The sequence below is a fragment of the Carcharhinus amblyrhynchos genome, chromosome 2 (genome assembly GCF_965287045.1).
Source record: "Carcharhinus amblyrhynchos chromosome 2, sCarAmb.v2.hapA, whole genome shotgun sequence".
NCBI lineage: Eukaryota > Metazoa > Chordata > Chondrichthyes > Carcharhiniformes > Carcharhinidae > Carcharhinus > Carcharhinus amblyrhynchos.
In genome coordinates this window covers 137,613,092-137,625,480 of record NC_137325.1, presented here as the reverse complement: position 1 = coordinate 137,625,480, position 12,389 = coordinate 137,613,092, and the positions used below count along the sequence as shown (strand labels likewise).

The following is a 12,389-nucleotide window of genomic DNA, read 5'->3' as shown; positions in this document are numbered from 1 at the left end:
CAGGTTGAGGAAATACGTCGTCAGGGCTAGGTGGGAGCTAAAAAGATATTTGATGACAATGTCATGGATAGAAGACAAAAGCAGTGTTGATGGTACTGTTTTAAGACTAAGGAAGTCACTGATAACAGCATAAAGATAAGGTGGCGGGATGTATTAAAAGCAGAACAAGGGTCAGTACTCTTTGAAAGCAAAATAAGTTACGGATGGCTCTGTGGGGCAGGAGTGGGGAAAATGTTTTTAAAAGATCAAACTTAAGAGTTCTTTCATGGTCTGAAATTGTTGAACTCAATCCTAAATCCAGAGGCCATAAAGTGCCAAATTGGAAATTATGGTACAATCCCTCCAGTACGTGTTCAGCTTCACTGGAATATTGTAGCAGACCAAGGACAGAAATGTGGGCATGAGAGCAAGATGGTGAGTTGAATGATAAGCAACAAGAATGTTGGAGCTCTGTTTACAGACTGAGCATCAGTGTTCCGCAAAGCAGTCACCCTGTCTGCATTTAGTCTCCTCAGTGTCACAGCATATAAGACTTTTGGAACAAGTGCTGGAAAATGGGATTAAAATAGATAGGTGCTTGGTGTAGACAAGATGGGCCAAAGGGCCTCTTTCTGTGCTGTAAAACTCTATGGTTCTACCTACGTGGCAATGTGAATGATTTCCCCAGAAAAGTGATGCAAGGGACCTTCAACAGAATTATCAGGCACCACTTAATCAGCAGCAACCTGCTCGTTGATACTCAGTTTGGGTTCCGCAGAGTCATCCAACTGTGGAACTCATTGCAGCAGTGGGTCAAACATGGACAAAAGAGATGGGTGCCAGAGGTGAGGTGAGTTAAGAATGACTGCATTTGACATCAAGGCAGCATTTGATCAAATATGGCACCAACAAGCCCTAGCCCTGGTCCTAATGGGAATCAGGGGGAAAACCCTCCACCAATTGGAGTCAAACCTAAAACAAAGTAAGATGATTGGAGATCAATCATCTCAGCTCCAGAACATCACTGCATGAGTTCCTCAGGGAATGTCCTAGACCCAACCACCATCAGCTGCTTCAGCACTGACCTTCCTTTCATAAGATCAAAAGTGGGGATGCTCGCTGATTATTGCACAATGTTCAGCATCATTTGAACTCCACAGATACTGAAACATTCCACATTCAAATGCAGCAAAACCTGGACAATAACCAGGCTTGGGCTGACAAGTGGCAATTAACTCGCCTCCTGACTCAACAAAGATTCCCTGCCATCTAGAAGGCGCAAGCCAGGAATATGATGCCCAAGATGAATGCAGCTCCAGTGGCACTCAAGAAGGTCAACAACATTCACAAAAAAACAGCTTTCTTGATTGGCACTCCATCCACAAATATTCACACTCTCCACCACCAATGACATATACTGACAGCAGTGTGTACCATCCACAAGATGCACTTCAGGAATTCACCAAGACTCACTAAATAGAACCTTCCAGCACTAAGCTTTTAATGGAAATAGCTGCAGAGATAGTGGGTTCATTGGTTGTAATTTTTTGTAACTCACTCGGCTCGGGGGAGGGGGTAACCAGAAGATTGGAAAACAGCTAATGTGATGCTCTTGTCCAAAAATGGAGAAAGCCAGAAGGCAAGGAACAATAGGCCAGTTAGTATAACATCCACTATTGGCAAGATGCTGGAGTAAATAATCAAAGAGGAAATAACTAATTATTTAGCAAAGTGAATATAAACAAACCTAGTCAACATAGTCTTATAAAAGATGAATCATGTTTGACAAATCTGCTCAAATTCTTTGAGGGTGTAACAGGGAGAGTAGATACAGGGGAACCTGCAGATGTAGTGTGTTTAGATTTCTGAAAAGCATTTGACAAGGTGCCACATAAAAGGCTGGTGAATAAAATAAAAGCCTATGGAATTGGAGGAAGTGTGTTAGCATAGATTATGAAATGACTGTTACATAGAAAACAGAGTTGGAAAAAATTGGTCCTTTCCAGAGTGGAAATGTATACCAGTGGAATATCGCAAGGATCAGTTCTTAGCCCGCAATTGTTAATTATTTACATCATTGACCTGGAGGAAGAAACTTAAAGGTTTACAAATTTGCTTATGATATGAATATAGGTGCAAGGGCATGTTGTGATGAGGACACTGTGATTTTTCAATGAGATATAGATAGATTGGGTGACTGGGCAAAAACATAGTGTCTCTCGTCCAGAGTATCATTCGATACTTATGGAATTACACCATGGCCACCCTGGGATTTCAAAGATGAAAATGTTAGCCAGAAGCTACATATGGTGGCCTGGTTTTGATGCAGACATTATCAAATTGTCAGACAGTGAATGTCATGCCAAGAAGATCTCCCCAGGTGAGAGTGCATGTGGACTTCACCAGACCTTTTTTGGGTTCTATATTTTAACTATGGTCACATTCACTCCCAACAATTGGAGATATGTCGCATTGGCTCCACCACTTCCCATGCTACCATAAGAAACTGCGACAAAGTTTCTGCAAGCGCAGGATACCTGAAACCCTGATCTAGTAGCCTGGGGGAGAGGGCCCGTGACAGCTTCAGCAGGAGGCCAATGTTCCAAACAGTGCAGTAGGCAACTGAGGGAAAGGAACATAGCAATTATCTTCAAGTTTTTTAAAAGCCATTTTCAATGTAGGTGGTAAGGATCAGTTCCTATTGCTCTGTGTTGCACTCCTTGCAGAAACCAGCTTGTTTAACTCTAAAGACTTCTTCTACAATTGGGGATATGCACTGAAGGATGAGGCATTGAAGGATTTTGTATGAGACCTACAGGAGAGAGATTGGATGGCAGCTAGCTGCAAGTATGGGATCTTTTCCGGGTTTAAGTATGGCAATGACTTTTGCTGTCCACGATTTCTTTGGAATGCTTTTGGAATTTATGAGCATCGTGTAAAACTAGGTCAGCCAGGCAAGAGCTCAGGGGCCTAAGTGATTCATAAATTCTGGCATGATATTGTCATATCCTGCTGCTTTGCCACATTTCAAGCCCCGTAGAACCTTCCTTAGTTCTGCAACCTCAAAAGAGGCAGGGTTGATGTCTTCTCTATGATGCTGTGTTATCTTTGTTCACCCTGAGGGGCAGTTTTGAGTGGGCAGCTTTTGGGCTATTCCAAGGCAACAGTTTAGGCTCCAGCATTGTCTGCTAGAATGTGTGAGGTTTAGCTCTGCCACTGTTTTCTTCCATTTGGTGCAGTGCACAGAACTGAGGGGCTCAATCAGGTGGTCTCCACCCTCTGGGTCCCCTGATGCTTCATATGCCTTTAGGAAGGCAGCACCCTCTTCATCTAAGCTTGAAATATAGATGGGTTGGTAGCCTCATGGAATCACCGGGCAGGCTGCTTTACAGATGGCTTCACAGAGACAGTTGTATACTTCATCAACAGTAATGTTTCACAGTGGAATTGTTGAGATGCTGCATCCCAAAGTTTCACTTTTTTTTGTCCAGCTAGCTTTCTGAAAGTTCCATCGCATTTTCTTGGCGTGTTGACAAATGGAACACATTTGCTTATATGAATGAGTCGAGGACTGTTTTGGCTGTGAGGGAAGTCATCTAAGACAAGGCTCTGGCAGGGTGGGGAGCAAATGATCAGCATTCATCACCCTCCCCCTCCCCCCCATATCCCTCTGTTCCCTGCCTATTCACTTATCTGTCAAAACGTCTCTTAAATGTTGCTATTTTATCTGGTTCTACAACATGCTCTGGCAGTGCATTCCAGGCACTTACCATCCTCTGTGCAGAAACATGCCTCTCACATCTTCTTTAAATGTTCTTCCTTTTACCTTAAACTTATGTCCCATGTAATTGACACTTCTACTCTGGGAAAAAGACTCCAACTATTAAGTCTATCCATGCCTCACATAATTGTGTAAACTCTTATCACATCACCTCTCATCAGGCTAAATTCCAAAGGAAGCTTCATGAGAAGAATCCACACAAGGAATAGTAGTCAAAGTCCCGAAGCCAAAAGGAAAAATGAAAAACCACCCCAAGATTATGTTGTATTCGAGCCCGCACTCCAAATCTTCCAACTCAGTGTTGAGGGCCTGTTGGCACCCATCTGAAGCCTCAAAGTCCTTGCTGCTCAACCTAGTGAATCTCGTGTACATCCCTTCAAGTGCCAGTATATCCTTTCTCAAATAAGGAGATCAAAATTCTACACAGTACTCCTAATGTGGTCTCACCAGCATCTTATATACATTACCTCCCTATTTTTAATCTCCATCCCTCTAACAATGAAGGACAAAATTCCATTTGCCTTCTTAATTACCTGCTGCACCTGCAAACCATCTTTTTGTGATCCATGCACAAGGACACCAATGTTCCCTCTGCACAACAGCAGGTTGCAATTATTTTACCATTTAAATAATAGTCCATTTTGCTGTTATTCCTATCAAAATGATTGATCTCACAGTTACCAACTGCATCACTATCCACCTGAACAAAGAACTGGAGTCATAGAGGTTTACAGCATGGAAACAGTCCCTTTGGCCCAACTTGTCCCTGCCGCCCATTTTTTTTAAAACCCCTAAGCTAATCCCAATTGCCCGCATTTAGCCCATATCCCTCCATATCCATCATATCCATGTAACAATCTAAATGCTTTTTAAAAGACAAAATTGTATCCACCTTTACTACTATCTCTGGCAGACACTCACCACCCTCTGAATAAAAGAATTGCCCCTCTGGACACTTCTGTATCTCTCCCCTCGCACCTTAAACTTATGCTTTCTAGTTTTAGACTTCCCTATCTTTGGGAAAAGATATTGACTATCTTTTTGGCTTGGGGCAGCACGGTAGCACAGTGGTTAGCACTGCTGCTTCACAGCTCCAAGGACCTGGGCTTGATTCCTGGCTTAGGTCACTGTCTATGTGGAGTTTGCACATTCTCCCAGTGTCTGTGTGGGTTTCCTCCAGATGCTCCGATTTCCTCCCACAGTCCAAAGGTGTGCAGGTTAGTTTGACTGGCCATGCTAAAATTGCCCTTAGTGTCCTGAGATGAGTAGGTTAGAGGGATTAGTGGGTAAATATGTAGGGATATGGGGGTAAGGCCTAGGTGAGTTTGTGGTTGGTACAGACTCGATGGGCCGAATGCCTCTTTCTGTACTGTAGGGATTCTAAGTCTAAGTTCTAAGTCAACCTAGCTGATCTGTGTCCTTCATTATTTTATAGACCTCTATAAGATCACCTCTCAGCCTCCTACGCTCCAGAGGAAAAAGTCCCCATCTATGCAGCCTCTCCTTATAACTCAATCTATCAAGTCCCGGTAGCATCCCTCGTAAATCTTTTCTGCACTCTTTCTAGTTTAATAATACCCTTTCTATAATAGGGTGACCAGAATTGCACACAGTATTCCAAATATGGCCTTACCAATGTCTTGTATGACTTCGACAAGACATCCCAGCTGTCGTATTCAATGTTCTAACCAATGAAACTAAGTATGCCGAATGCCTTCTTCACCACTCTGTCACCTGTGACTCCAATTCTACTATGTTATGGTCATTCATCTCTCACATCTAGATTGCCAACTAATCCTTGCTCATTGCATAATACCCAGTCCAGGATGGCCTATTCCCTGGTTGGTTCGTCAAATATAATGGTCCAGAAAACCATCCCGGATGAAGTGCAGAAATTCCTCCTCTATTGTACTGTGACTAATTTGACCCTCCCAACCTATATGCAGATTAAAATCACCCATAATCACAAATGTTCCTTTAACATATGCATCTCTGGTTTCTCATTTAATGCTATTCCAACATTATCATTACAGTTTGGTAGTCTGTAAACCACCCACACAAATGTTTTTTTGCCCTTTTCTGTTTCTTAACTCAACCCATACAAATTTGATATCATCTGTATTAATAGCTTTCCTCAATATATCAATATCTTCTTTAACCAACAATGCAGCTCCACCACTTTCTCCTTTCTGGCTGTCTTTTCAAAACACTGACTAGCCCTCAATGTTTAGTTCCCATCCTTGGTCACATTGGAGCCCTGCCAACTATATCATATCCCTTTACATCTATCTGTGCAACTAATTTCGTTTCGAATGCTTTGTTACAAATCTTCAAGGAAACCTTTTAACGTTTCTTGAACCATTCCTACTATTTTTTACTGTGTCTTTATCTGACTCTGGCCCTTGATTTCTCTGCCAATCACTTTTTTTATTCTCCTTGCTGTTTTTTCCTCCTGTTCTTGATTTCCCCTGCTCTGAATCCTTACAAAGGTTCCCATGCCTCTGCTATATTAGTTTAAACCCGCCCCAACCATTCTAGCAAGTACCCACTCTGCAAGGACATCAGTCCTGGTCCTGCCCAGATGTAACCGTCCTGTTTGTACAGGTCCGCCCCCCCCCCGGAGAACTAATGTCAAAGGAATCTGAAACCCTCCCCCTCACATCACCTTTTCAGCCATATATTCACCCTATACATCCCGATGTTTGTACTCTGATTAGTATGTGGCACAGGTAGTAATCCTGAGACAAATACCTTTGAGGTCCTACTTCTCAGTTTGCTTCCTAGCTCCCTATGTTCTGCTTTTAAGACCTCATCTCTTTTCTTATCTATGTTATTTGTACCAATGTGTACCACAATCACTGGGTGTTCATCCTTCTCCTTCAGAATATCCTGCAGCCACACTGAGAAATCCTTCATTCTAGCACTAGGGAGGCAACATACCATCCTGGAGCTTCATTTGCAGCCACAGAAACATCTAACACCCTTACAATTGAACCCTCTATAACTATTGCATTCTCATGTTTTTTACTCCTCCCCCCTGTAGCAGAACCAACTTTGGTGCCATAGATTTGGCTGTTGCTGTTTTCACCTGAGAGGCCATTCCTCTCAACAACATCTAAAACAGTACATCTGTTTTGCAGGAGAATAGCCACAGGAGATTCCTGCAGTGCCTGCCTAACCCTCTTGCTCTGTCCGGTGGTCCCTTCCTGCCTGCGGTGTGACCAACTCTCTATACATGCTATCCACGAAATTCTCCACCATGCAGATGTTCCACTGTGTTCCCAGACTCAGCTCCAACTCCAAAACACGGGCTTCCAGGAGTTGCAACTGGAGACACTTCCTGCACACATGCTGGCCACAGGCACGAGAAATGGCACCAGCCATCCACATGAAGCACGAAGAGCAGACCACAGCTTGGAGGTCTCCTGCCATATCTTACTCCTTTAAATTAAACTTTTGGAGGATGCTTGATATCAGATTATATCCAATTCTCCAGGGCTTGTCTTTCCTGCTCCTCATTACTACCAAATAGGACCCTTACAAACCATAAACCACAAAAACCACTGAAACTATAAGTGATAAAAGTATTAAATACTTACCTGACCTTACTACTTACCAATTAGCTCTTTCTCTTGTGTGCTCTACTACTGCAACAGGGTAAAACTACTACGATTTAAAATTTAACAAAAGCGGAGAAAAAGCAGAAAGCACCTCTTTCCCCTCTGCACCAAAATTCCACTCAACCCCAAGTTCCTGATAGCCTCACCCTCAATCTGGCTGAATCTCACCCCAGATGAGTCTCTCCCACAGTTCATGCACAAGTTCGGTATATCCATTCCCTTAACAATATTGAGTACATAAGCAATTTATCCTCTGTGACTTTTATTTTACAAAGTGAACAAGTTCTGGTTGTTTTAACTTCTCAGTTACAGTCGTTTTAAGATAATTATCAGTTAATGTGCTCTTTTCTGTCTCCAATGCCTGGATACTGCTGCTGAGCAGAGCTGTACATTGTGGCCACACTAGTGATGTTAACCTTGACCTTAATCTTACATTCAGTTGAAGAAGCAGTTGCTGATAACTGTCTCTGAGCAAAATCCCAGTGTTATAATTGCACATCGTTAAAACAGTTTAGTTGGACCACGATTCACTGATGCTGAATATTCCATAAGACAGGATTTCTCATATCTTTGGGTAAATTCCGTCGGTGTTGTTTTAAAATTATTTTAGTAAATAGTTTACCTTTCACTGTTAAGACAGCAGAGGTTTTCTTATCGCCAGCTTCAAATGTTATATTCCCAGAATCTTTCACTGAAAGTTCTTTAACTGTTAAAATGTGAAAGCCGTCCTTTAGTGACTTAATTTCGTTCACATCATTGCTGTGTAGCGGTGTTTTATCCAGGAACCACTGAACGTTGCTATAATCTGTCGGTGATATTTTGCACTTAAATATTGCTGATTCACCTTCAAGGACTTCAACATCTTCAAGGTCTTCAACTATTCGAACTTTCTGACCTGTAATTAGTACATATGAATTGCATACTTTGTTTCTTTATAAAGGCCATCAGGTGGAGGAGCAAGTTAGAACTCTTCTTTTCAGGGTTTAGGTGTATATCTAGCCAGAGCGATGAGTTGAAGATCTTCTCTTTGACGGTATTAGTAAAATGAGTCTCAGTGCAGTTTTCAATCATCGTGAGTACACAGCAGAACTTAATCCTGAAGTGGAGTTAGCTGGAATTTTATGTGTTTGCATGCAATTTGTTATTTGGAAAATATATCATTTCTTACATGACGTATTATTGGGGTTTAACTTATAGCTAAAATAGACTCAAAGTGGATGGAAAGATTGCATCATTGGCTATACGTAAATCCTTTTGATTAACATGGTCAATTTTAGACATCATTTCCTCATGATGGTGCGAGGAAATACTAGGCTGGACCAAAATAAGTTTCTGGTGGTCAGCATGTGCATCATGAAATGAGGTATGGTGCTCATTGTGGAGCTGAGCTGAAGCAAGTTTGTGTGTATTGGAAGGGAAAAAAAATCCATTAGCAGAACCCACATTATTAGATAGTAGTCTGGGTGCTTTAATGGAGGAAGTAAGAAGGAAACTGTCTTATTCTGTCATATGGAAGAAGGATGCAATGCCATACTACTAGGAAAGCTTAGTTTAAATTTAGTGCAGAAAGGGTTGCTATAGTAACACTCTTGTTTATAATGCTGTTGTTACTGTCAGTTCAGCCTTTCACTGATTTACTCTAACAGCATCAATGAAAATCTATTTTTCAGTTTCAGTTTCTTATCCTCCAATCATTGGAATATCCGTCAGTGCCTCTCCTCCTGCTGTTATCTTCAGTTTCTGCCTCTGTCATTACTCTACAATCACTCTTGCAAACACCTGATGCCTCTCTTTAGTATCAGACAAATTATTCTACCCTCAGGTAAATGCTCAGTACTTCTCAGCATTCCACTCACTAACAAACTAATTTCTATCCCACAGGGCAAACTAGGGCACAATTCAAGGGGACAAATCCTCACAGAAGGAGGGACTGTCCTTTCAAGGCTGTCATCAGCTATCATGGATGATCAGAGAAATGCCATTGTTGTTGGCAAAAGAAATACAGGGGAGAAAAATTTCATAATACTTGGGCCTATAATCTTTGATTTCCCATATCATATGAGGTGTCCCTCATTCAGTCTGCATCACAGCCTGGTACTTCACTGAATAAAAATGCTCCACCTAAATTTGCAATTATACTTCACTACCTCAAAGCTAGATCAGGAAATTACATGGACATTTTTTCTGGCAAGGGAGACATCGGTTACTTGTGTGAAGCATTTATCAACAGACGACTGAAAAATTCAGTAAATATTCAAAGATACATTCTGAGACAAATAACTCTCGGCTGCAGTGATTTTCAGTGGCACAGACAATACAGCCAACTACAGCTGCAGGCAGTAGGTTGTTGCAAAAGGCTGCAACGGTCTGCTGCAGCCTGTTCGGAGAAGAGAAGCCTCATGCATTGCAACTCACACATATCCAGGAAACTCTTTGGGCGACATATCCCAAGGGTTAGACAAAGCCTTGCTTACACAGCCCTCCTCACCTTTTGTCTTATAAAAGACCTGGTTGCTTCTCTTTGTCAGTTAACTGTCTGATGCTAATCCTCTTCATACAACCAAATCAAAGCAGTAAAAATGTCACTCATCATAAGCTTCCCAATAGTGTGTACGCAGAATAAGTCTTCACAGTAAATACTCCTATGGAAATTCAACAAGCAATAGAAAGCTGATTCCTGAGCTTGGCAGGACTTCTGTCTTTGCACATATTTACAAGACTCTTGCCAGCTTCTAGCAGGCAGCTTTAATGTCTAAAGAGTAAGTAAAGTCACCATTGTTCCGGATCACCAAAGGCTGCTGTCCCCTTTGAGGGGGGAGAGCTGACTAGTGGTGATTTAACCTGAGGGTCACCACATCTCAGGTGAGGGGCAAGGTTGAGAATAATAACCTCAGCCAGTAGGGAATTAAACGTAAGCTGTTGGCATTGCTCTGCATTATTAACCAACTGTCCAGCCAGCTGAGCTAAGGCGACCCCTTAATGACTAAAGAACTGCCCCATTAAACTGGCAACAAACTAGAGTCTTGAGGGATCGGGTCATAAGCATCCCAATGTGATTTTCCTTTCCACTCCTTTCCAGTTCAACTTGGGGCACGGACTTCCATTATTTCCTCTTATTCAATCTTTTTTGTATAAATCAAAATTGCATCCATGGAAAACATGTCAGGCACAATCTGACCTGCTGTTCACACCACAATCCCACTGCAATAAGGTCAGAGAATCTGGAGGACATCTAAATCTCCGTTCACTGCGGTAAGATGGAAAAAACCTACTGGTGTGGACAGTGGTCAGATTCTGGCTGTTAAGCATCTAAAATTCTGAAGGGCAGAGGCAGCAATTTGATGTGCAGTATACATTGGTCAAGCAGTAGTTAGCTGGAGCAGCATATGTACCTGCTATCAATGGGATGCCTGAACCATTTGTTAATTGAGGATAGGTTAAATTTGAAAGGTTAGCTACCTGTGTATTCCCAGGGTTGATAGGCAGTTACGAGTCTGGTAGAATCTTTTGAGGAGGTGACAAAAATGGTCGACGAAGGACGAGCCATTGATGTCGCCTATATGGATTTCAGTAAGGCGTTTGACAAAGTCCCTCATGGTAGGTTGGTAGAAAAGATTAAGGCTCATGGGATACAGGGCCAGGTATCTAGATGGGTTGAGAACTGGCTTGCAAAGAGGAGACAGAGAGTAGTAGTGGAGGGGTCCTTTTCTAGCTGGAGGTCTGTCACTAGTGGTGTGCCGCAGGGCTCAGTACTGGGACCTCTTCTCTTTGTAGTGTATATAAATGACTTGGAAGAGGGAGTAAGTGATGTGATCAGCAGATTTGCAGATGACACTAAGATGGCTGGATTGGCGGGCAGTGAGGAGCAGTGTCTGGCAATACAACGGGATATTTTTAGGCTGGTATACTGGGCAGATATATGGCAAATGGATTTTAATCCGGATAAATGTGAGGTGATGCATTTTGGCTCGAATAATGTAGGGGGGAGTTATATGATAAAGGGTAAGCCTATAAAGAGTATAGAAACGCAGCGAGACCTGGGGGTGCAAGTGCACAAGTCTTTGAAGGTGGCAGTACAAGTGGAGAAGGTTGTGAAGAAAGCCTATGGTATGTTAGCCTTTATAGGAAGGGGTATAGAATATAAGAGCTGGAGTCTAATGTTGCAGTTGTATAGAACGTTGGTTAGGCCGCATTTGGAGAACTGCGTCCAGTTCTGGTCACCTTACTACCGGAAGAACGTGGAGACTCTGAACAGAGTGCAGAGGAGGCTTACCAGGATGTTGCCTGGTATGGAAGGACTGGGTTATGAGGAAAGATTGAGCAAATTGGGGCTGTTTTCCCTTGAAAGACAGCGACTGAGGGGGGGATCTAACAGAGGTATATAAGATTATGAAGGGTATAGATAAAGTAAACAGAGGTAAGCTATTTCCTATGTTAAAGACGCACAGTACGAGGGGCTACGGGCTTAAGGTGAGGGGGAAGAGGTATAACGCGGATATTAGGGGGAAGTTTTTCACACAGAGGGTAGTGGGGGTATGGAATGCTCTGTCAAGTAAGGTGGTGGAGGCAGGCACGCTGGAGTTGTTTAAGAGTAACTTAGATAGGCACATGAGTGGATTGGAGATGGGAGGATGTAGGAGATTATTTTAAATAAGGTTCATTAGCATTGGGACGTCCCTGGTAATGTAAAAGGATGTGGTATGATAATAATGTTTTTCTCTTTTAATTCACAGGTTTTAAGTCAGTCCACCTTGTTGTCCGACAAGGGGCATACACGCGATGGGTCGTACTTGGGCTGCTCTTGAATGTTCAAGAGTAGCCTAGTGCTTCACGTCATTAGTGTGTGCTTAAACTGGACCAGATGCTGGGCAACACGACAGCTCAGTGACTATCACTGTTTGCTGTGCAGACACATGGATTTGGGCCAGTGTCTGTGGGAGTTTGCGCATTTTCTCCGTGCTTGCGTGAGTTTTCTCCGGGTGCTCCGGTTTCCTCCCACACCCCAAAGA

At 42.6% G+C, this 12,389-nt stretch overlaps 1 protein-coding gene across 1 annotated transcript in view; it reads right to left on the bottom strand.

The window, feature by feature from the left end:
• The window catches only part of obscnb (obscurin, cytoskeletal calmodulin and titin-interacting RhoGEF b), a 696,366-nt gene that overhangs the window by 438,418 nt on the left and 245,559 nt on the right, over positions 1-12,389 (bottom strand). The window contains exon 28 of the mRNA XM_080214757.1: positions 8,003-8,275. Coding sequence (XP_080070883.1) covers positions 8,003-8,275 — 273 coding nt within the window. The remainder of the gene's footprint in view (positions 1-8,002; positions 8,276-12,389) is intronic.